Source organism: Sinocyclocheilus anshuiensis, unplaced genomic scaffold (assembly GCF_001515605.1).
Source record: "Sinocyclocheilus anshuiensis isolate Anshui unplaced genomic scaffold, SAMN03320099.WGS_v1.1 scaffold888, whole genome shotgun sequence".
Taxonomy (NCBI): domain Eukaryota; kingdom Metazoa; phylum Chordata; class Actinopteri; order Cypriniformes; family Cyprinidae; genus Sinocyclocheilus; species Sinocyclocheilus anshuiensis.
Genome location: NW_015549648.1, coordinates 1,034,476 through 1,059,762, shown reverse-complemented (window position 1 = coordinate 1,059,762; position 25,287 = coordinate 1,034,476). Strand labels below are relative to the sequence as shown.

The 25,287-nt window shown below is 36.0% G+C and overlaps 3 protein-coding genes across 4 annotated transcripts in view; 2 read left to right on the top strand and 1 right to left on the bottom strand.

Moving 5' to 3' along the window:
- The first annotated feature begins 368 nt into the window (after positions 1–368).
- On the top strand, positions 369–5,798 carry LOC107660192 (WD40 repeat-containing protein SMU1-like). The gene is made up of 12 exons (XM_016449443.1): positions 369–501; positions 1,008–1,218; positions 1,309–1,461; positions 2,138–2,248; positions 2,378–2,506; positions 2,580–2,699; positions 2,803–2,919; positions 3,850–3,977; positions 4,055–4,181; positions 4,260–4,427; positions 4,514–4,666; positions 5,386–5,798. The coding sequence occupies exons 1-12, from the start codon at positions 476–478 to the stop codon at positions 5,482–5,484; spliced, it is 1,542 nt and encodes a 513-aa protein (XP_016304929.1). The 5' UTR covers positions 369–475; the 3' UTR covers positions 5,485–5,798.
- A 359-nt stretch (positions 5,799–6,157) lies between these two features.
- Positions 6,158–22,845, bottom strand: elp1 (elongator acetyltransferase complex subunit 1). 2 transcript variants are annotated; one of them, XM_016449441.1, is made up of 37 exons: positions 22,737–22,845; positions 21,987–22,166; positions 21,663–21,815; positions 21,460–21,541; positions 20,957–21,037; positions 20,746–20,831; positions 20,487–20,586; positions 20,162–20,252; positions 19,941–20,064; positions 19,754–19,847; positions 18,441–18,671; positions 18,094–18,264; positions 17,934–18,018; positions 15,794–15,949; positions 15,495–15,601; positions 15,231–15,334; positions 15,084–15,137; positions 14,867–14,972; positions 13,658–13,773; positions 13,497–13,570; positions 13,209–13,287; positions 12,981–13,060; positions 12,749–12,886; positions 12,502–12,587; positions 12,275–12,423; positions 10,799–10,922; positions 10,595–10,692; positions 10,260–10,461; positions 10,110–10,171; positions 9,968–10,030; positions 9,109–9,169; positions 8,902–9,015; positions 8,577–8,688; positions 7,356–7,483; positions 6,914–7,065; positions 6,375–6,450; positions 6,158–6,299 (listed from the first exon to the last, which is right to left on the bottom strand). In XM_016449441.1, the coding sequence occupies exons 2-37, from the start codon at positions 22,134–22,136 to the stop codon at positions 6,232–6,234; spliced, it is 3,957 nt and encodes a 1,318-aa protein (XP_016304927.1). In that variant the 5' UTR covers positions 22,137–22,166; positions 22,737–22,845; the 3' UTR covers positions 6,158–6,231. The 2 variants fall into 2 exon arrangements, with proteins under 2 accessions (XP_016304927.1, XP_016304928.1); XM_016449442.1 differs by lacking the exons at positions 6,158–6,299; positions 6,375–6,450; positions 6,914–7,065; positions 7,356–7,483 and having other exon boundaries at positions 8,623–8,704.
- Positions 22,846–24,513: 1,668 nt separating this feature from the next.
- LOC107660189 (TBC1 domain family member 2A-like) overlaps positions 24,514–25,287 on the top strand; it is an 18,124-nt gene continuing 17,350 nt past the window's right edge. The window contains exon 1 of the mRNA XM_016449440.1: positions 24,514–24,558. Within this exon, the coding sequence (XP_016304926.1) occupies positions 24,529–24,558 (30 nt within the window). The 5' untranslated portion in view covers positions 24,514–24,528. The remainder of the gene's footprint in view (positions 24,559–25,287) is intronic.

Below are 25,287 nucleotides of genomic sequence, written 5' to 3'. Positions count from 1 at the left end.
TTCTTATTTCTTATTTTATTTTTAAAAAATTAATAAAATCATAATCTCTTGTGGTGTTAAAATACTGCCACTGAATAAGTGTGTGATATATATTTTTAGATATTTTTAAAATAAAATAAAACAATTTTACATTTTATTCTTATTTTATTTTTAAAAAATTAATAAAATCATAATCTCTTGTGGTGTTAAAATACTGCTTTGTTTCACTGAATAATACAATAAAGCATATTTTTACCATTACCAGATTAACGTTGGCAAATATAAAATTGAGTTGTATTATAATTTTGATCATTTCAATGCAAATGGTCATTGTCTGCAGAATAACTGGTGAGGGTTTTGGTTGTAATAGCCGCTAGATGTCGTTGTTGTGTTTAGTTCAGATGTATTCAGAGCCGTAGAAGAAGACGCGTGTGTTGTTCCTGTCGCGTTGTGTCTTCAGCTTCTCACTGCACATCAATATTGTCATTTCTCAATAATGTCTATTGAAATAGAGTCAGCAGAGTAAGTGAATTAAATTGCGTGTTTCCAAACATCATATGCATGCATAATTGTGTAATTTAAACGAGCACATCTAGTTTTACAGGCTGTTTTTAGCGGTGTTTAGGTCTGTGGAATGTTTCTCTAGCTAACTGTGTTAGCATTATCAGGAGCTTGTTTTGCACACAGCTTAGATATTAAATAGAGTTTTTCTCTTTTATACATTTTGTATATGATGTATTGAAGCTCAGCCCTGGTTAGTGTTTTGCCTGGTTTTAGTAGCAAAGGCTGCAGCTCGCGATTGTTTTTAGAAGAGCAGTTTTGTGTGTTGTGGATGTCGTATGTGTGCTTTATCACAATACAAGATTTCTAGACATTGCTGTTTTATTTATTCGTTTTCACACATCAATTTGTAAGCAATGCTTATAACTATATAGGCACTATATTATTTTATTCAACTCTCTTGTAATATATTTGCTCTCCAGTCTTGCAAAGTACTACAACAGTCTTCTTTCCTCATGTTTTTCCAGCGTTATTCGTCTGATCATGCAGTACCTGAAGGAAAACAGCTTGCAGCGGACTTTAGCAACGCTCCAGGAGGAGACAACAGTGTCTCTCAACACAGTGGACAGTATTGAGAGTTTTGTGGCAGATATCAACAGCGGTCACTGGGACACTGTGCTTCAGGCTATACAGTCCCTCAAACTCCCTGACAAGACCCTCATTGACCTTTATGAACAGGTGAGAGGCAGATCAAATCAGGATTTTTATAAGTCGGCTGCTATGGTGTGGCTGATTTTGAATATTGATTGAGCTGTGAAATTTTTGCAGGTTGTTCTTGAGCTGATTGAGCTCCGAGAGCTGGGAGCTGCCAGATCTTTGTTGAGGCAGACTGACCCCATGATCATGATGAAACAAACCCAGCCTGAACGATACATCCACCTGGAGAATCTTCTAGCACGCTCTTACTTTGACCCCAGAGAGGTGAGGGATCTAAAACAATGCACTTCACAAAAACCTAGCAATTTATATTTTTTACATATTTAAACATATTGCATATGAAATAGAAATACATGTATCTAATAGTTCATGCAGTGTTTCCCTATAAGGTTTTCTGAGACTATTTCTAGGGGGGCTCAGGGGCATGCTCTTCCATAAAAATTTGTTTTGTACATTTTAAAGTTAAATGCATCGACCTGGTGCACTTGGAAAGCAAAATTAAGAGCACCATCCCATTTTTCCACAGAATAAAAATTCAAACGTTTGGAACAACATGAGAGCGTAAATGATGACAGAATGTTCAGTTTTTGGTGGACTGTCCTAGTAATGTTTTCTGTAGGTTTTTCTGTTGGCATACCATTACAAATCTAGTGAAACGCTGTAATCATCAACGCTGTCCATCCAGTTGCAACATTTTGTGTTTCTATAAGCTTACATTATTTTGATTTTAGTTTGATTGCCAAAATAATGGTGCATAATTTTAACTTTTATGTTATGAGAAGTATAAAGATATTTTCGGTTCATTATGAAACTGTGGCACGACAGATTAGATTGGCAGGTAATTAATAGAAAACATTGGTTTATGTACATCTACTTGGATTTTCACAAACAGTTTCATTTCCATTGTGGATGAATTCTGAGCTGATATATCTATTTTTAGGCCTATCCTGATGGCAGCAGTAAGGAGAAGCGTAGAGCAGCTATAGCTCAGGCTCTTGCTGGTGAGGTCAGTGTGGTACCACCGTCACGTCTGATGGCTCTGCTTGGACAGGTGAGTTAAACTGCCCTTGCAACAGGATGTTAGTGCAGTAATGCATTAGACATTGCACACTGGTCTCAGAATTACACTGGAGTGATAGTTCACATTACTGTAGTTGATGGTCTGTATCTGTCTCTAAAGTCTCTGAAGTGGCAGCAGCATCAAGGTCTTCTGCCTCCCGGTATGACCATTGATTTGTTCAGAGGTAAAGCAGCTGTGAAAGATGTCGAGGAGGAGCGATTCCCCACTCAGCTGGCCAGACACATCAAGGTACAGGAACCACAGGAACATGAGATACAGTGGAGAGTTGTTACTCACCTCAGTGTGTGTTTTTTCATTGTAGTTTGGTCAGAAGTCTCACGTCGAGTGCTCACGCTTCTCTCCCGATGGCCAGTATCTGGTTACTGGATCTGTGGATGGGTTTATTGAAGTATGGAACTTCACTACTGGAAAAATCAGAAAGGTCTGTGAATCTGCACTGTGACTTCTGCATCTGCATTTGTAGTTTATATATATCGTTAATGTACGTTTATTCATGGATTGCGTGTCTTGTGTGTTTTGGACAGGATCTGAAGTATCAGGCTCAGGATAACTTCATGATGATGGATGACGCAGTGCTGTGCATGTCTTTCAGTCGGGACACAGAGATGATGGCCACAGGAGCCCAGGATGGCAAGATTAAGGTCTCATACACACTATATTAAAACTGGACAAATGATTAAAACCTTCAGTGCTCATTGATAGTTTGTTTAACACAGAGATGCCCAAACCAGGCCCCTGTAGCTCTTTCATTTGGCCCAGCATGCCATATCATCATATCTTCATTTCTGATAATTATTTCTTATTTTGTATTAAAACGTAGAAGATCAGATATAAATCTGAAATGATAAAAGTTTGTTTACTTAATATATGTGTGTGTACTGTGCATATTTATTATGCATATATAAAGGCACACACATACATGTATATATTTTAAATATATATATATATTTATATGTAATTTATATTATAAATAAATATAAATATTTTGCATATAAATATAACATTTTCCTTAAATATTTACATGCATGTGTGTGCATTTATATATACATAATAAATATGCACAGTACACACACATACTCTATATAGACGTAAACACAAACTTTTATTTTGGATGCGATTAATTGTGATATTTATTATTTTATATTAATAATGACATGAATTATTATTCATATTTTTATTTTATTATTAATAGTTTTTATTAATATCTTGAATTCGTTTTTATTTTTTATATTTTTTGTTTTCATTTTAATTAAGTTTTTGTCGTATATATTACATTTTTTGAAAACATGTCTACACAGTTTTTATTATTTTTAGTTAAACTACAAATAAGAGAATTTATATTTTATTTTGTATAAAAACAACCTATTGAAATATTTTTTAAAATACAATTTTTGTATAATAAAAATAAAAAAGATGCAAACATGATTCTGTTTGAATGGCAAATCAGAGGGTTACTTGCCATTTTCTGCATAAAATGTGCTATATTTTATTTTTGCAGTAGGAAGGCTGATTTATTGGTTATTTTTAATGCTGGATGGGTTGTCTTTTTTTTTTTTTCTTTCTTTTTTCAGGTGTGGAAGATCCAGAGTGGCCAGTGTCTGCGGCGATATGAGCGTGCTCACAGTAAAGGTGTCACCTGTATCAGCTTCAGTAAAGACAGCAGTCAGATTCTCTCTGCATCCTTCGATCAGACCATTAGGTGAGCGTCTCTTTTCACTGTCCTCAGCGTCCACAAAAAACCACAGCACATTTCACTTATGCTTGATTTTTCACCAGGATTCATGGATTAAAATCAGGCAAGTCTTTGAAGGAGTTCAGAGGTCATTCTTCATTTGTGAATGATGCCACACTTACTCCTGATGGTCATCACATCATTAGTGCCTCATCTGATGGAACTGTGAAGGTACAGATGTTAATGCAATATCTCGACTCTCTCAAGTAAATGCTCGTGTGTTTTGGTTTAACATCTTCTTTCTCCCAGGTCTGGAACGTGAAGACCACAGAATGCACCAGCACATTCAAATCTTTGGGCACGTCTGCGGGAACCGACATCACTGTTAACAACGTGATCCTGCTTCCGAAAAACCCTGAGCATTTTGTTGTTTGTAACCGATCCAACACTGTTGTCATCATGAACATGCAGGGCCAGGTGAGAAGGTCAAGTGTGTTGTTAATGAAAAAGGAGATGAGAAGACCATGAATCTCTTAGTCTTCTTATGGTTGTTCCTGTTGCAGATTGTGAGGAGTTTCAGCTCTGGTAAGAGAGAGGGTGGTGATTTTGTATGCTGTTCTCTGTCTCCACGTGGTGAGTGGATCTACTGTGTCGGCGAGGACTTTGTGCTTTACTGTTTCAGCACAGTCACAGGCAAACTAGAGAGAACCCTGACCGTAAGCCTCCTCCATCCATCTCTCCCTTCATTTACCATTGTTTAACAAATCAACATGGTTAAATCATTTTTTGTACAAATGTTTGTATTTTTACACAAAAGCTTAATCTTAATACAACTTTAAGTTGTTTCATACATTAGAATGTCCTGTTTCAAAAAATGACCATCATGAATTGTTTTACCATGATTTGAGGAAAAAATGGCGTTGTGTAACAATAGTAATTGTAAAACAATCCTGTCAGGCAAATTTAGAACAAGAATAATTAGATGACATTAAAAGACTATTTAAAGGTCACAGTGCTGTCTCAAAAAACTCATTTTATTGTGAATTCATTGTCATTTTAAATCTTTACCATCCTTCAAACCAGTAGGTTTTACCTGTTTGTCAAGATTTTAATCAATTTAAAACATAATACAGTTTAGTATGATCACTTATTTCATGTATTATAGTAAGTACAGGTCAGAATAAGTATGTTTCATTTTTACATAAATATCTGTTACGCTGAATGATGAAACACTATTTCATCCATATTTTCACAGATGTTATTTGAAAAATTACAGTAGACACAAACTTTACTTGCATTTATTATGCTTTGTGTATATAAAATCACATTTTTAAATTGAATTTGATGTGGTCACTAAAATGGGATGTAAAAACTTAATTTATGTATGTGTATTTTTAACATTTTTAAACGAATGCAATTTTTTTTTTCCTTACAGGTTCATGAGAAGGATGTCATTGGTATTGCCCACCACCCACACCAGAATTTAATCTCCACGTACAGTGAGGATGGGCTTCTCAAACTCTGGAAGCCGTAACCACACAGATGTGATGTAATGTGTGGATTTGGATTGGTTGGGGCGGGAAGGAGAACACAATTAGAATACTTTGCCTACATTTTTAACCCTTTTTTGTACATACCTGTTTTTTTTAAGTGCAGTGGATAAGTTTTTCAATTTTCTTTCATGGATTTAAATTTGGCAAATGGAAGCATCTGTAATTTATAGTAACAAGTTTTGTTCTTTTGATCCAACATTAGATCATTTTTTTCCCAGTCATTCTCTTCCTTTATGTCTCATAATTAAAGTATTTGACCACAAGTTGTGTCTTGCACATTGAAAAGCCAGAGGTTTTAATAAAAAAACATTTAAAAAAAAAAGGATTTCTGTAAGCAATTAGTCACCCAGACATTAAAATTTGTAATCATAAAAATGTTCAAACTGAAACACCACAAGTTTTTTTTAAATACTATAAATGAAGGCCAGTATTGATTAATTTTTATTTTCAACTTGTAGGAATGAAATGAGTAAATATAGCCATTCAACAGTGAAAACTGTTTCTTAACAAGAAACTAGCATAAAACGTAGAGAGTCACACATTCTTACACTTTGCTCTTAGTTTCAGAGACTAAATATGATTGTGAACTACAGCTATGAAAAAACTCAGAAGGCTATACGTAATTTATGATTTTTAATTATTTCATAATATCCCAGAAAATACAAATACATTTTATTTGCATAAAATGACCAAAAAAAAAAAAAAGCAAGCCTAGAGACACATGCAAACTATTTGAGAATGCTGAGTTTCCACTTGACAGCGATCCTCATCTTCGGCGCAGTCAGGGCTTCTGTGTCTGAGGAGTGAACAGGGTCATTGTAAATTCAAAACGAATACCATGAATGAAAACAGCCTCACTGAAAGTACTCACCGTTCTGAGGCACAGCGGGTCTCTGCTGCTGAAATGATGCCATAATGCTATTGGCTGTTGAGTTTGGACCTGTGAGCTGAGGAGAGAAGAAATCATTCAAGACTTTAAATATGCATAATTTACTGTCCTAGAATTCATATAAATTTTATTATAATTTTTTTTCCACATGGAAAGAGGTTAGCCAGTTGTAACATTTAATTGTAAGCAAAAAAAAGCACCAAGCGTTAAATTAGAGTAAAAAATGGGCTTTGGGAAATAAACACAAAAAAGTAAATTTTTGACCCTAGCTATTTTTTCCAGAGCAAAAAAACGACAAATGAGCATGTAAACCTAAATGACAAAAAACCTTGACCAACATGGTAAATATATTTGAAAATGAAACTGTAATAATAATATAAATGTTTAACACTTTTTAAAAATCTGAATATCAGTTCAATTAATCTCAAGTTCTACATTCAACGTATATTCAACTATTAAAAACAAACAAAAAAAACCCTAAATGCGCTGAAACAGTCAATGGGAGCCTGTGTGTGACTCACTGGAGTTTGGCCCTGCTGCAGGTTGTCAGTCCAGATCTCTGGAAGAGCCGTCTCCACGAGCTGGAGCAGCTCACCGTAGTCTCTCTGCAGGCTGCTGGCCGCACGGTCAAACTGGAAGAGCACCAGAGCCTTCAGTAGGCTGTGAACTTCCTCTGCAGGGTCAGACAACAAAAATCATCAGTGTGAATCTCATGTTTTACAGCTACATAAGGAAACTGATCAGATTCATGTCAATTCTGTAAAGCTTTAAAGTACCGTGGAGTCCAAACTATGCCAAACGTAGCACTAAACTCTTAAAATGCACATTTGTTGATGTCTGATTCACTTGAAATATGTCCATATTTATTCATAAAATATCCATCTTGCAATTTACATGTATATATACAGATTTATATTAATTAGTATTACATGTTTTTGTGTTTCTGTTGTGTCCTCAGCTCACCTCTCATCTTATCAACAATGATGATGATTTGAGTAAGTGTGTTCAGGAGGGCGATGTCCTCGAATGGGCTTCCCTCCTTCAGACTTTGTTTCTTTCCCTCTGCTTTCCTACGATTCTTCGACGACCTCCTGCAGATCAGTTAGCAAACTTCAACCTCGACATTTGAGCTGCTGACAGGTTATAAGACACTAAAACAGTGAAGCGTTTGTTAGGGATGCACCAAAATGAAAATTCTTGGCCGAAGCCGAACAAAATGAAACACTGGGCCAAAGGCCTAATACCGAACACGGTTTTTCGCATTTATTCCCTATATATTTTGCCAATTTTTTTCACCATTGCATAAACGGAATAGCCAAAATATGCTTTTTACTGTTTTGTCTAGCTTTTCAAATAAAAAATCATTTACAAAACGACAATTTAAAAATATTTACTTAACACTGAACATTTTTTAACATCCTAGCAGACACTATACCAACAAATCACAATTGAACTTAAAATTAATAAGCTAGTAAAATGTTTTTTGGGCCATTTTTGAGACCCCCTTCTTGAATCAGTTATGTATTTTTTACTGTACAAATAAACGCAGCCTTGCTGAGCAGAAGTGACTTCTTTTAAAACATTGGAAAATATTAGGCTACAGATCCCAATTTGAACACTATGTGTGACTTATAATAAATGTATTCATAGAACCGTTGTAATTATTATCTTATTTTAAAACTGCATAAAAATGTTACTGAGCAGCTGACGAGTAACAGTTTCAGTGCAGATTTTCCTTGCGCTTTGGACTTTGAACCCTGGTGCCGCGAGCTCGTGCAGTGCTGTTTGAATACATGCAATTTGTGCATGTATTAGAAAACAACATTCTGCAGTTTATTTACTAATGGTTTGAGGCCACTTCACGATTTCAATCATCATACAGTAACCAGCAACAACCACCCCTTCCTCTTTTCATCGGAGACATGAGATGCAGCACTAAACAGACTCTCGCTGTTGGTGTTTGTAATGATTTTTGAGTCTTTCTTGGACCATTTTAAATGCTTCCTCACTGCCAACATGTTTGCTGCATTAGTGCACGCCTCTATTTGATCGCATCACGTCATTGTTCAGTACAATTTATTCTGTCTTTTATGCTTAGTTATTTTCGGCTGAACAATTTCGGTTGCCCAACATTCAGTGCATCCCTAGTGTTTGTATATTTGTGTTAGCAAAGATGTCACTCACGATGAAATGCGAGAGTTGCTGCGGGAGTATTTTGAGCCAAGATGGCTGCCGGTCATGACGCTGCTGGCCTCTGAGTAGAGCTCAGCATCCGCACAGTCAGGTCCATCCTCATCTGAAACACCAAGAGGCTGTCAGTGAGCAACAGGAAATAGATTAAAAAACCATAAGTGTACTAATGAAGATTTCATGTGATTCAGTAAAACCTCTCCCATTTACAAAAAATATTCTGTAAGATAAAACATGCAATATTTTTTCTAAAGGACACACCCAGTGTCTTCAGAAAAGCAAATAATATAAATGGAACTGAGTAATATTTCCTGTTTACCAAATAACTCCAGTCTGGCCTTGGCTTTGAGTTCTCGGACCACAGTAAGGCGGTTTTTGTGACGAATGAACAAAGCCTTCTGGGACTCCAGGAAAGACGTCTGATTACTGTGAGCTACAGGCAACCAATTATACAGTTAAGAAACAGCACAAAATAAATACAACATTAACAGGTCAATGACAAAAATAAAAAAATATGATGGTTTACCATCTAGAAGAGCAGACTTCAGATCAGTCTCAATGATATCCTGTCTGTTGTACAAATAAATCTGAAATAAAAGAAATTAAGGTTTTTATACAGGTACTGACCAAATAAATAAATAAAATATATATATATATTTATATATATAAAATGTCCAATACAGTTCTAAAGTATAGGGACAATATTATTTTTTTTTTTTTTTAAGTATCTTATGCTCACCAAGATTTAATTTGCTTGATAAAAAATACAGCAAAAACAGAAATAGTGAAATATTATTACAACTTAAAAAAAAGTTTTCTTTTATAATATATTTTAAAATGTAATTTATTCCTGTGATGCAAAGCTAAATTATCAGTGTTGAAACCCATTATGCTGCTTAAATATTTTTTGGAAGCTGTGATACATTTTTTCCATGATTCTTTGATGAATAGAAATATTTAAAAGAACAGCATTTATTTGAAATAAAAAAATCTTTGATAATATTACAGATATTTTTACAGCCACTAAACCCTGCAAAACCCTAAACGTTTGAATGATTATCTATAGATAGATAGATAGATAGATATAGATAGATAGATAGTAGTCTATATATAACAGTTGTCTCAAGCTATGTAATTCTGATTGCAACATGCTGTATATCAACAAATAATAAAATAATAAATGTATATATATATATATATATATATATATACATACATACAATTAGAATTACATAGAAAATCAGTTGCTTGAGACAACTGTTTTTTTTTTTTTTATACAGTTAAGCAAAAATGCAATTCCAATCAAGTAATCCAGTAATAATAAAACATTAAAACCTGCTGATAATAACTGGTAAAGGAGGAAAGAGATGAAAGAACAGGCTCACCAATCTGAGCGCTTCTTCCCACGCAGCTCCCTGTATCAGAGCAGAGATGGCCTCCTCACAGTCCTGACAACACACAGGCATGAGCACATGACACAGCAGACAACAGTCTTGGAAACAATGATGACTATGAAACACAGTGTACCTTAGCATACTGCTCCAAACACAGGGCGGCTTGCGTGTGCCTCCTGGCCTCCAGAAGTTTCTCTGAAAACATCAGACATACAACATGGCTTGTATGTCATACAACATTCATGATCTCATGGAAACATGCATACATGACAGAATTCTCCACCTGCCAGGTCTCGGGCGAGTAGTGTCAGCTGTTCAGGTGGTAATGGGATGTGTGTGGCCACAGCGAGGGCGTTTCTCCAGCTCGTACAGCTGACGAAGGCCTGCAGGGCACGGGCGTTCTCTCCACATCTCCACAGCAACAGTCCCGCCTGCTCCGCCTGCTGCTGCTCCACTAGATGCTCTGCATAGGCCACGCTCAGGGTCTGATGACATCACAGGGGTCAAGGGTCAAGATCATGTCATCACTGCTACAGTTAAAACATTACCACACAAGCTAAATATTTAAGTCAGTTCCGCTGTGGCCTTTTAGGCAGGAGTTTATCAAATAAAACTGGCCTTGTATTGCTCACTGTTTGAAGAATAGAGCTCAAGAGCATCACTGTACAGTCTCTGATCCTTCACCAAGTTTAACAATTCTGTGAAATGTTCTTCACCTGAAAAACATGAGGCAGAACAGGAGAACCAAACAGAGATACAGATGGTGTAAAAACAGAAGTATTTGCTGTTGGATTGCTCATGGATGTCCAACAAGGCTCTTACCACACTCGCTGAGGTGATGTAAGGCCTTCCTGTATCTCTTGAGGTGTTTATCGATGGTGTAGCGCTGGTAGTTCGGCTCCAGGGTTTTCAGCATGTTCAGAAATGGTAGGTACTCTTTAGGGTCCTACATGTTTGAGGAAAAAAAAAAAACTAAACCACTGCAAAACAGTGTCTACAACAGACGTGCTAAAACAGAAAAGCTGTCTACACGGGAAATGCCTGTTGTAGTGTTACAATGCAATATCTGTCAACTAAAGGCCAATTTCTATTTCCAATGTGTTGTACATTCCTTTTATAATATAAAATAATGTAATTGCAATATAAAATAATATACAGTATAATAATAATAATAATATAACATATTATAGTAATACAAATATGTGAAATGGCTTCTTATATGTGAACAAGAATTTTATTCATTACGCATTTATTACATTTTTTGTATGTTTTATAATATAATATTTTTAACATAATATAATAAAATCAAATACCCAATGTGCAATTGCTGCATTTATGAAATTGTAAATTTTATTTACGTGTTTACTGAATTGTGTTTGTTAATTTCATACAAGTTTAGTATGTAAAATGATGAATATATAATATAATATAATATAATATAACTCGAGTACGAGAGCGATACTGGCTCTATATCAGCATGGCTGTGATTAGGCCAGAGTGCCGGAGGCAGTCACTTTTAGAATTCGTATCAAGGGCATGTGCTGCTTCAGTTAGGTTATTAGTGAGAAATAATGAGGTTATAAGAGAGAAATAATGCAGCAAGACGTGCATCCAAATGAGAGAGAGACTGCGGAGCTAGACGTTTCTTCTTATATTAACTAACGTACTCTATGATTAGCACCAGAACGAACTGTTGTATAAAATAAAATATAATATATAATATAATATAATATCATATAATATAATATGTGAAATGGCAGCTTATATGTGAACAAGAATTTTAATTTATTATGTATTTATTAAATTGTAAAAAAAAAAAAATAGTTTTATAATGTTTTAATATAATATAATAAAAATATGTGCAATGGCTGCTTATATGTGAAATTACAAATTTTATTATGTTTACTGAATAGTATTTGTTAATTTCACACAAATTTTGTTGGTAAAACAATGAATATATAATATAATATAATATATGTGAAATTCTGAAATTGTTAATAAAAATTTAATTTTATTAGTTATATTAACAACATAATATAATAATAATAATAATATGTTTCATATGCAAAATGGCCGGTTATGTGAAATTTTAAATTAAATTATGTATTTACTGAATTGTACTTGTTCGTCTTGTAATATAAAACAATATAATACAGCAATACAAATATTAGAAATGGCAGCTCATATGTGAAAAGATTCATTTTATTCATTTAATAATTTTTAAATATTATATTATATTATATTATATTATAAAAACTAACAGTTAAGATGCATCAGAGCTGGAATCTTCTGACTGACCTTCTGAGATTTTTCAGCCACCATGAGCACTAGGTCAAAATCGTAGGTGCCGAGGGAGTGTTCATACAGCTCATTCACGTTAACGAGGAAGAGAAGATACTTCAGGGCTTCCTCTGCGCTCACACTGCTGCTGCCACTGGGTGGGTTCACTAAACATACAAGCACACAGATGTAACAGACACATAATCAAACTTATTTTTATTGGGCTTGAGTGAACCGAGACTCACCTCGTAACTCGTGGACCTTCTGTAGAGCGATTTCTAGTTCTGGTGTAGTTTTTCTCACGTGTGATGTCAGAATACATAAACAATACCTGTGTATAGATGAAAGCATCTTAGAGGAGGAAGATCAGGGCTTGATGTACATCATGTGTAAAATGTAATCTTATCTCATTTGGAGAGGGAAGTAGAAGGGCTATACTATACTTCCTGCAATTTATGAAACATAAGTAACATTTATAACCGAGGAACTGACTTTTGTGGGTCGAGAGTCTCCATAGTTGACCGTAAAGCATCACAGATGATGTCCACCTTCTTTCCTCCTTTACCTGAGGCAGAACTGGAGACTGAGTGTGAAGGACATGGGTACATTGTTGTAGTGGTGTCTTCCTCTCTAAGAAAGAAAAAAAATGTATTAAAAGACAAATGAAAGGGAAAAAAGCATCAAAAGAGATTTAATCAATGCCTTAAAGACAGTAAAGTCTTACTTGAGTTCAGTGAGGAACAGATTGATGTAGTTGATGGAGTCAATCTTTTTCAGGAACATCTCAATGTTGGCAAGAAACACCTGTGAGAGGAATCATGGGATGGGGTAAATGGGTGTGGTGTTATTCATTTAGGGCCATTCTCTGAAAGAAAATGCAATCCATGGTGTAGAAGAATGTGTTTAGATGTTATTGCAAAAAAGGAAATGAGAACAGAGTGAGGTCACTCACAGTTGGATTGTGGTCATAAATGAGATTGAGGTTAATCCTCAGCTTCCTCATGCACTCGAAAGCATCTTTAAATCGGAGACTGAAACAAACAACATAGCAAAATGATTCAAATCAAATCATTTCATTTATCAGGTATTATTTTTATTTTAAGTAAACATATAATGTAATATAAAAAATTTGGGGGAAAAAAGTGCTTTAATCCTTTTTTTTCCTTTTAAAAAATATATTTTAGTCAGTATTCTCTTTGTATATGTAGCATTGTCTGAAGTTTTTCTAAATGTAAAATACCTATCAAGCCACTTTCTGAGCTGAGCAAGTACAAGAGCTTGATGATGGATGGTTTCAAGATTCCCTCGTGGCATCTGAAAACAAAACAAAAAAAATACATTATTAAATCATTAAAATACATAATCAAAAAATACATAATCATATGAACATGTTCAGTTCACCTGCAGGATGAGTCTGGTGTCCTGGGGAACCACAGAAACGATGCGAGAGCCTCGTTCTACCTTTCGGACAGTCTCATCATTCTGATTAGCATCTGAGCTCAGAGCTGACTGCAGACCTGCACAGGACACCAATATAGAAATAGAAATAATTAAACACATTTCTATATTTATGGAATATATGCTGTATTTATATTGTATTATAATACACTACTGTTGAAAGGTTTGGGATTGGTATGATTTTTTTGTTTTTACATTTTTGTTTTGTTATTTTATAAAAAAAATACAGTAAAACAGTAATATTGTGAAATATTATTACAGCTCAAAAACCATTGTTATTATTTAAAAATGTAACTTTTTCTTGTAATGAATTTTCAACAGTCTTTCAGCACAGTAGCTATGTTTCCATCCACAAGTTACGAACTAAACTTATGCGCAAAATTGGAATATTGCATAAAACATTTGCGAATAAAGCACCGTTTCCATCCAGTGAGTTAAAGAGAACAACACTGTCACTTTCTCTTGTGCTAAACATCACGAAGAAAAAAATTATTTGCTGCAGCAGGAGAAGGCACTCTATATAATAATTTGTGTATACAATAAGTTACGTGCCTCAGAGCACGCAGACGAAACGCGGTCATGTTATCTTATTTTCGGAGCCTGCTGTTTGTGAACGCAGTTCTGGGAGTTAATTATAACAAAGCACTTTGACGAGACTTTGCTTAAGCATTTTAGAATGAAAAAACTAGCATTTCAGATGCTGTGCAATGTGATCGGTTTGTTGGTTGGTCCAGTTGTGCTGTCCCATCGCAAATTCACATGTCTTTTTAGATGCGCATAAAGGAATTTAAACGGTAAAAGTGTTTCCATCGTAGTTTATGCGCATGTTTTCTTACCGGATAAGAAATGTATCCTACAAGTTTTTTATGCGCATTTTTAGAATTGATGTGCATCTTGGCGTTTCCATCCAGCGTTTTTTATGCGATACCCCAAAATGCACATAAAAATAGGTGGATGGAAACATAGCTAGTGACACATGATCCTTTAGAAATCAATCATTCTAATATGCTGATTTGTTGCTCAAAAATAATTTCTTACTATCAATGTTCAAAACCGTTTTGTGAAACTGTGATGCATTTCTTCAGGATTATTTAATGAATAGAAAGTTCGAATAAACAGCATATATTTGTAACATGATGCATTCACATGTACCTTTGATAGAGAGTGTGCTGAGGTTGAGACAGTGGCACATGTGAGAGTGTGTGGTGAGCAGGAGGAAGTCGTCATAAACTACAAACGAGGAGATATTGGAGGCCACCTGCGGAAGAGACACTCCAGTGAGCATACCAGCCAGAATTTCGGCACTAACACACTAAATGTAATGTAATTTTTATCCTTTTTCTATCCTTTTTGGGGTACTCACACCTACCAGTGAGTCACCGATGTAGAGGTGTGATCTCTCTGTGAGGCCTATCAAATGTTCCTATTAAAAGACAAATACATATGAAGCATTTATTGAAAATGAAGTGAGCATGAAGAAATAAAGGTCAGTGATAGATGGAGACTATATATTCACCTCTCCGCTGAGGGTACATAGTGCCGTCTGAACACAAGGCCGGGGCAAGTTGATGGTATTGCCAGTAGAATCCTTCCATTCTGTTAGACTGAGCTCTGAAGAGTCTGTATAGAATATTCTAGCATTAACAGATGTCTTTATATGTGTGATTAAATTATTCATTTTTAAATTCCATTAGGAAGAAAAATTAACAAGACAGGTGATAAAACAGATACTATGTAGAAGCCAAATCCAGTTCCTGTTATAATTAGTGGACTGACTGACCCATGTGAACTTTCCGGATCTGTCCGTCATCAAGTTGCAGGGCCACAGTGCCATTTCTGAGGCTGTGACACAAGCTGATCACAAAACCATCCACTGGAACGTCTGACCTGAGAAATGACCAAGAATTTAAGAAAAAGAGACACTGCATAAAGTGCAGAGTTTAAAAAATTCAAAAGTTTTTGTAATTCCCAGCCCCTGAGCTCATGTCTACGCTCGTTAGATCAGTCTGTCTTTGCTTGAGCTACACTGAATACAAATGTGGGCAAGACCGGAGGAGTTAGTTATTTTGGTGTCAGTACCTGATCTCCAGCGTGTCCTTGAGGTCCTGGCTGTCTGATGGGGTGAGTTTCAGCAGGCGGGTCAAGTATCTTCCATGAGCCACAGCCAAAAACAAATTGTCATTCAACCACAGCAGCAAGCGCAGGGTCAGAGGTTCCTCCTGATCCATGGTGACCCTGAGAGAGAACATCTGCATCAGAATATATGCTACATGTAATAATTACACAGTAGTGCCGATCTGAATAGATATGCTAGCCCGATGAGAAAATGACAGAAAAGAAATTAGCAAAAAAATCCAAACACAGTGGAAAGGACAGTAGAAAACAGTGGATTTTGCAGAAAAGAACTGTGGAAACAGACAATTTGTCAAAATTTGTCAAAAAATGCTGCATGTAATATATATTTTTTGTAGGACTTTGAGATCACTAAGATTTTTTAAAGAAATAAATACTTTTATTCAGCAAATAATGCATTCAACTGATCAACAGTGACATTTAAAATGTTACAAAAAAGTCATTGGTTTTCACAAAAATATAAAGCAGTACAACTATTTTCAACATTGATAATAAATATTTCTTGAGCAGCAAATCAGCATATTAGAATGATTTCTGAAGGATCATGTGACATTGAAGACTGAAGTAATGATGCTGAAAGTTCAGCTTTACCATAAGAATAAACTTCAAAAAAAGAAAAAAAAAAAATTTATTAATATAGAAAACAATTATTTTAAAGAGCAGGTCATATGGGTTTTTGAAAAATATCTCTTTTACAGTTTATAACGTAGCTATCCTTAAATGAAAACAATCTGTAAAGTTGTTAATCAAAAAAGTGCATGATAAATAAAGATATTGTCTCTCAAAAGAGAGAGTCGATTCTGAATCGCCTTAACGAGTCGTCATATTTTCGATTCTTTTGCCTGTTACGGGTATACGTCACTGGGTAACACATTTGCATAATCCCCGCCTGCCCGCGAGTCTGACCTGCCCACAAACACTTCCGCTAGTTAGTGTGTTTACATCATGTTGAGAAAACGCTGTGTTCAAGGATAACACAGAAATACAATTCGAACCTTTTGTTGTGTGCATGCCATTTTACCAAGGACTGCTTCTCTAATCTTGACTTTGTTGGCTTCTAATCTTCTTAATTTGGACTAGGGCTGCACGATAAATCGCATGCGATATTTAATGCGCATCTTGTCAGAAAGCCGGTTCTGTCACATTGAGCAGCATTAACTACACAGAGCCGTTGTTCACTGACGAGCTGCGCAAAAAATCGTGCGAATATGATCGTGGTTTTGCGCAGCTAGTCAGTGAACAACGGCTCTGATGCGGGAGAGACGAGCGAGTTAGTTAGGCTGGTGCGCCTGTGATACAGCTGTTCTGCGTTCTGATTAAAAGTTAAGACAGAGCGTCTTTTGTCTGGCGTTCTTCAAACATTACAGCAGACATATTTTGGCTTACAAACTCTATTGTTTCATCAGTTAGTCACGTTAGCACTCGGCTAATGTATCCACCATTATTTTTTAAGTTTTCACAGTTTAGCAGCTAAACTTTAGCTGTGGGCACGATTCGCTTGCATAAGTGTTTTTGTATTTTATGTCATTATTATAACAACGGATTGGAGCACTATATTATTGTTTTATGTAAAGGTGCTTTGTCAATGGTAGCGCTCGCTAACTTGCTCAAGGACTACTCTCTGTGCCAATCACAGCAGGCTTGGCCAGCTGACCAATCAGAGCAGAGTAGGCTTATAGAAGGGAGGGGTTTGCTCCGAACCTGCTTGGAACGAATCGTTTCGAAATCATTGGCAAATGACTCTAATATTAAATGTATATTCTGAGAAAATTACAATGTTTTCTTAGATGCATTTAAACCTGTTGTAGGGGACTCCAACACAATATTAGAACACTTTAAAATACCATATGACCTGCTCTTTAAATTCATTATTTTAAATGGGTAATAATTGTTTACATTTTTATATAAATGAATGTAGCTTTGGTGAGCACAAGACTTTCAAAAACATCAAATCTTACCGACCCCAAACTTTTACAGCTACACTACCGTTCAAAAACATGTTAATTATTTAGTGACACCTTCTTGTTAAATAAGGATTGGAGACACATGAACAAATGTAAACAGTCAAACTCAAAATCATCTGTACCTGTATGTCTTTCTTAATACTAATGGTGCTGAGATGACTTTAAAGCCAGATACCCCAGGTACACCTCCATTTTCAACTCCACCACCTGAATATAGGAAATGTAAGTGAGAAATCCTAAACAACGTAATGTTTGAATCACGTTTCAAATTACGTGACTCACCTTGACCATATACATAAATATGTCCATCGGCTGTGAGTGCAGCGAGCTCATTGGTCCTCTGGGCTTGAGAACGGAAGGTGACCAAGTTGACAGGAACAGGAAGTTGAAGTTCAAAAGCACACATAGGTGGAGGGATCACACACTGGCGGAATGTTGTCACCAGGATTTTATCTGCAAAACACGTTAGTTAAACACATTGAAATCATTCAGACCTTTAATTGTTGGACTGTACTCAAATGGCTTATTTACTCTACAAATGATGTAAAACTAGATCTGAGAAACAGCGTGTTGTCTGCAATTTATTAAAGTAGAGCGATTAATCAAAGTTAGACAATGGCCACGCCTACCTCCATCAATCACTGCCACATTGGCGTTATCATGGCAATCTGTGCCATGACTGCGCTCTGTGCTCCAGCCCCAGTCATAGGTGTAGCTGGCCCATCCTCGAGTCAGGAGGTGGAGACGCAAGGGTTTCTCTGGATCCCAACACACACACGCCGGAGCCCTGAGGGGCTCACTGCCAAAATGCACGCTCTGCTTTAGATACCAGTGATAATTCCCAACTGTCCACAGCTGAACTGTGAAAGAAAGAGGTCAGATATTTAAAACAAAGCATCATGGCTGTCTTAGTTTCTGCATTTTCAAATGTTAAATCATCAAATTTTATTTTGAATGAAAACCACAGGGAGCCCTTGAAGCTTTTGTTAATAAGCACTTATCATTAAACGCTCTTTTGTTGATAAGTGCTTTTTATGACAAAAAATGGGAAGATGGTTGGCGCATGCTGGATTCATAAATGCACAATAAAGCGACCCAAAATCGGAGCAGATGCAGAGATGCAGTTCGTGTGGAGCAGTATTTACTGAGCATATATTTATGCAAATCAATTGCAGCCTTTGTGATTTGATAATCACACTAAACCTTGTAAACTCAACCAGAGGTACCCGGCTGAAATTTCTGATTTTGTTAATATTTTTTCTGTAGAAAGACAAACATATATAGTTAAGAAAGCCAAAATATTAAATTTTAGTTTAAATACAGGTAATACTTTTTTCTTTTAAAGAGGAACATCTAAAGAACAAATAATGTTGCAACTAAAAATGCATCTAATTTTTTTCTATCAGCTCATTTGCATAGAACATACATGTCTGAGTGCCATTAATATTCTTTTTCTAAAGTTGTCATGCCTGTAACTTTAAAATATCTTAATAGCCTTCTAGATTCTCATTCTTAATAAACTTTTCTTTTGGAATCTCCATTGGTAAAGTCTACAGATTTTACTTATAGACCTACCAATCTCTGTGTAAAAATAACAATAATGCTGCCAGCTTTCTAAAGTCATTTTTACCCTCCTGTAATTTCGCTCCAAATCTCAGGTGAAACTTGGCATTTTGACCCGCCTCTAAAATTAGTGGATTACTCCGTAAATATATATCTGTGACAGTTAATATTTTGGCTTTCATCACTACCGTATTTATGTATATTAACATAATCGAAAATTTGAGCTTGGGAAGTTTCCGAAATTTAGTTGATTTGACACAGAATGACTCCATATTATGATTTTGGTTTATTTTGATTAATCATGCAGCCATAATTAAGCAACACTGATCATTACTGGACCCATCCCTGAATATGCAAAGCAGTCTGATCTGCATCTTACTGTATGTGTTGGGATGATCGTTCTCTCCGGGCTTCAAGTCCTCCATCCAAACAGCCAGAACAGTAGAGTCACTGTTCCACAGCAGTTCCTTTACCTGAGAAAAACACACAAATCATCAGCTTTTCATGCACCATGACTTGTATTTCAGATCTTTGAAAATAACATATACAGAGGAGATGAGATCTACCTTGACCTGTTCCTTTCCAAAAGGCAGAGTAAAATCTCCATGCAACAGTCCGTTCTTTTCCATAAACACCACACTGTGTTTGTTAGGGTGCCGCTGTGTGGAAGTGATCAGGCTGCCGGAGGGTCTAGGAGAAAAATCCATTTTTGTCAGTTCACATCAGATCAGTCAGACTCAACATGAAGTCAAAAGAAAAAAGTAAAAAGACATTCAGAATATCTTACTTCCAGCAGAGAGGCTGTCCCAGACCGTTAACAACCTCGCTGGTGGCCTGCAGAACACATTCTCGGTTCCAGATTCGAACCTTTCGAGCACCTGAAACAAAAAGCTGCAATATTTTACATTCACATTAATGCATCTGGCAGACACTTTTATGCAAAGTAACTTTCAAGATACACACTTTATCAGTTCATGCATTCTTTGGCAACCAAACACATGACCTTGGTGTTGTTAGGCCCATGTTCTGCTGTTTAAGCTACAGTAATAATGAACAATATTAACTGTCACAACTTTTCATGTAATAACAATAGCAGAAAGTGAGAGTCTCACCAGTCTGAGGACAAACAACGCTGACAGCAAAGAATTGCCCATCGCCACGCCATGTGATTCTTGGCTTCCTGTCGTCCCATGGCAGAGCAGGCTGCACTTCCTGTGAAAGTGTATTAGAACTAGGTGAGAAAAAGACCATATTCAAACCAGGTTGAAATGACAATGATCTCCTGATGATCCTCAGGTCAGTATCATACTTCCTAGCTGCAGCGAGTTGATTTGGTAAAGCAGAACGATGCTGAACAGAACAAAAACTTACTGCGGCTTTCCGCTGGGCGGCCTGCTTGCCCTCAGAGCCATGAAACTGAGTCTCCTTCTTCCCCCAACCAACTGTGATGAACTTATCTAATGCACAGAAAGAAAAAAAAAATCACCCATCAGACACAATATCTGCTCATATGCAGAGAACACAAGTCACCTAAATAAAAGCATGATATTAAGAGCAAAATGAAGACTTTTATGAATTATACCTTCGCCAAAGTCATCCTGATTGATCTCAACCTCAGTTATTGGCTCAAAGTCCTTGGTCATCATGATAATGGTCTCCTGACCTGACATGCAACATACGACACAAACAAACACAATGAGAAAGAGTGACATGGCACTATTATGCACTTCTAAACAGATATATGCTGAGTGGCAGGGTTATTATAGTTAACTTAACCTAAAGCCATAAAAAAAAAACAATTCTGTTACTTGAAACAATATAAATGTTAACTTAAAATAAAACATATTTTATTTTAGCTAGTAACTTTTAATTTAGCAACATTTCTCTTTTTTATTTAGTTTAACTTAATGCCCTAAAAATTACAAATTATAAGTAATACTATACACACACACACAAAAAACTGACAAAAACACAAACTTAAAATTAAAATTGAAAATATATAAATAAAAATGAAATCAAAATATTAAAAAGAAAACTACAATAACATCTCAAGGATAGTAAAATAACACTGCTAGTGATATAGACCTGTGGTCAGAGTCACCAACTCTTGATCTGGGCTCCACGTCATGCCAGTTAGACCGCTTTCCACGCTGCCAACGCATTCTAACTGTGAGAGAGAACTTGAAACTGTTCATTAGAAAGTACAACAAGAGCATACATATTTAACAGAATAATTTAGCAATCATTTTATACAATCATCAAAGCATTTAGAACAAATGAATGATCACCTGACTGGTGCTGAGGTTGTAGAGAATGACATCACCACTGCCAGTGGCCACACACACTGACTCCTGATCTGGCAGATCTTGTATCGCCACCACAACCCCACTGCCGTCCTCTGGGAGATAGTCCTCTGCCGTCAGTGAAACCTCTTTATGAACCTATAGAAGCACATTATACAGCTAAATTAATGTATATCTATTTGGTATTAGACATCCTAAACCAGAAACAATCCCCCTGGAACAAAATGGGGTTACAACAACTATCATAAATCACCCTTTCTGGGATTTCAACTTCTATGAAAACTTTTTTGTTTTTTATTCTAAAAATACCTCTTCGGTCCGAGGGTCAAACTCTGTGATGGCAAGCTCAGAAGCCACCAGCACGGTTCCAGTCTCGCTCCTGATGGTGAAACACTGTGGAGACCCCGGGAAGGAAAGATCCACACACTTGAAGCGCTGCAGCAGACTGAGGTTTCTCATTTTGGGTAGATGCTTTCAACAAGATGAGATCTGAAACAGTTTTGCAGTTTTTGTTAGATTGATCTGATTTCAATCACTAAAATAAGACAAGGCAGGTGGGAAAGACATCCTGTCAACTTCAACTGCACGACATGCATCCTGGGATGCTTTTTAAACAACTATGCATGATAGACATTGATTGGTTGCTTTCCCTGAAAATAAATGTATACGTCAAAAAGTTTAATAGATTATCAGCAATAAATGTAGTCAAGTGTGTCCGAAGTGATTTCCATATTGATGTATCATGGTATTTACATGATGGTACTAAAAAGTAATACCAAAACTACCATGTTACATGTCCACAACACACGACATTACCATGGTACTAAAACATGGAATTTTACGTTAGCGAGACATTTATAACAACATCACAATACTAATACAACGACATCAAAATTAATTAAATGTAACGTTATCTAACTCTTAATTAATAAACGAATAATTCTTATGATTACAAAATGGAAAGGAAACTGGCACAAATCAAGACAGCGTATGTTTGAAAGATGTACGCAGCAAATCTAGTTGTATTTATATAAAGACACAACCATCAGCAATACTTACCTCGTCTTTTTGACCTTTTTATATGAGGTAAATTATCATTTGCGGCATACACATTCACAACACACACACGTTGTTGTCAGTGCAGCCTGAACTCTGAAATCGAAGAAAAAATGGCAGTCTGTGGTGATGCGCGCAAGTGCGCACTCTGTCGTCTTGGAGGAACAGCGGGGACGTCAGGTTCATTTTTGTGAATCGGTTCTTTTGAACTGGTCTTTTTAAAGAACCGGTTGAAAAAGCAAGCCCGCGGTTCAAGCTTCAAAAGTTTCAGGTTCCAAAAACCTTAGTAAAGTTATGTGTTCACATATATTTGTTTTTCATGTTTTTTTTTTCTCGATTAAATCCCATTAAGTGTGAGTTGATAAAATTTCGAACATTAGAAGGTTCTTTTGCCAAAAGAACCAAACGAATCACTGCGAGTCGGACATGCTCGACAGAAATGGTTCTCGGTTCAATGAGTTGGTCAGTTGTAGCAAAGACGTTGGTTGTAGTCTGTACTTATTTTGTTTTCGATACGATACCGATATTTTTCAAGGCAGTATCGTCGATATCGATACCGATTCGATACTTCTGAACTAAACTTTTAAATTATGAAATGTATTAAATTATTAAATTACTAAGAGTAAAATGGGTAATGATAAGCACTTAACTTTATGTTTAAAACACATTTTAACATCCAATACTCCTTAATTGTCACTTATTAGGTTATATTTTTGTTTACACATGGTTCAAATACGTTTTTTGTTTACACATGATTCAAATCTATAAATATTACAGTTGAACTATGGTCACTTTAGTAAAACCATGGTTCATTTTCATAAGGGACTGCCAGTGACCGGCTGTTGCATGCATAAAATGCAACCTTTTTATTCTGACAGTGTATGATTTCTATTAACATTACAGAATAGAACATGATCAATATTATCTTTCAACGTTCAATTTAAATAACTGTAATTGCACAAACTATGTAGGCTACAATTTCAGTTTGTTTATTGTGAAATAACTCTGTCCTTCTGTCCTCTGATAGGCATTGTTCAGGGCTGCCGTTCCCAAAAGCTTTAGTGCTTTCTTATGATACTTTTGGGAAACGCAGCCCTGTTTGAATGCACTGTCAGAAGTGAGTGAACGCTCTCTGTGATGGATTGGTTCTGTCTTGCAACATTTGTGTGTCCAGATGAGCAGGAAAATAGTTCTATCCTACACAATTACTCGCTAACAAAGGTTATTCGTTCAATTCAATGCATATTGTACGAATTTTTTTTGTTGTTAAATTAACAAAATCACTGGTAAATAAAACACACCTTAGTATTGATATTTTTTGTTTGAGTATCGATACTTTCGATACTCGCGGAAGTATCGATATATCGATACTTTGGATCGATACGCCCATCCCTACTGTACTCTGTAGTCAGTCTGTACTGAGTTCAGCTTGATTTACGACTATACTGTAGTTGGGTAACGATGCTTGGACCAATTCAGTCAACAATTCTTACAAAGCACGAATTGTTCAGTCCGATCCAGCGCATTCGGACCGGTTTTGCGAACTGGTTTAAATGATTCATTGAAAAGATCTGACCCAAATGATTCGTTCACGAGTCAGACGTCAAAATTACGTTATTTCATGTACAAAACACACGATTTCGTTTAGTGTTCAAACGGCCCGTCTCCAGTATCATTTAAATACGTTGAGTCAAATAGTTTTGACTTTTAAAAACAGTTTCTGAAATTCGACAGATACTTGGTATGTGTATACTTGTTTGAAACGAGCAGTGCTTCAAAACAGTGTTTGAAGGCGATGATATTCATGACACGCTTCCCTAAAGACGTACGCAACACTATTACATATTCGGTTGCACCAGCTGGACGTACACCCGGTTGTAAGACTAGAATGGACGTAAAATGCGCTTTAATTCGTGCGTAGAGTTTATACCCGTTGCATCATCTCGGCGTAGCGCTACGTCTGACACTAAATCTTACGCCTAGTCAGAGGTAGGTGTAAAGTGAAAAGTCATGATTTGCTCGGACATTATTCGTTTTTAGGATTCATGTCTGTTAGTTCATTATTACTGCAGACGTGACCTGTAATGTTTATGGTCTTTTCGGGCAGGATAAGCGATATCAATCCCAAAGCTCTGTGTAGACTATCCTACCACACTGTCGACATTGAATACAAAATATATTTCTGTCAAGCATGTAATAATTATGCAGTAAAATATTACATATGAACTGGGATTATTAAAAGAAACTGAACCATTTGACATCTTGCTTGGAAGGACAGTGTGCTTGAAAATATTTCACGTCTTTAATTCAATTCATTATTTGTAGCGTGCCTGCCATCCAATAATCGCAATAAGTTTTGTGCTTTGTTACTTTTAATCAGAAATACATGATCATCTTTCAAATTCTGTGAATTTTATCACAAAATACAAACCATACACGTGTTTTTTCAGCCACAGAAAGACAGCAAAACACAAAATGTCACGTAAAGTCACAATTACCTCAGGAAAGACATTCATTGTACATAAACTTGATAGTCAGCTATAAAAAAATAACT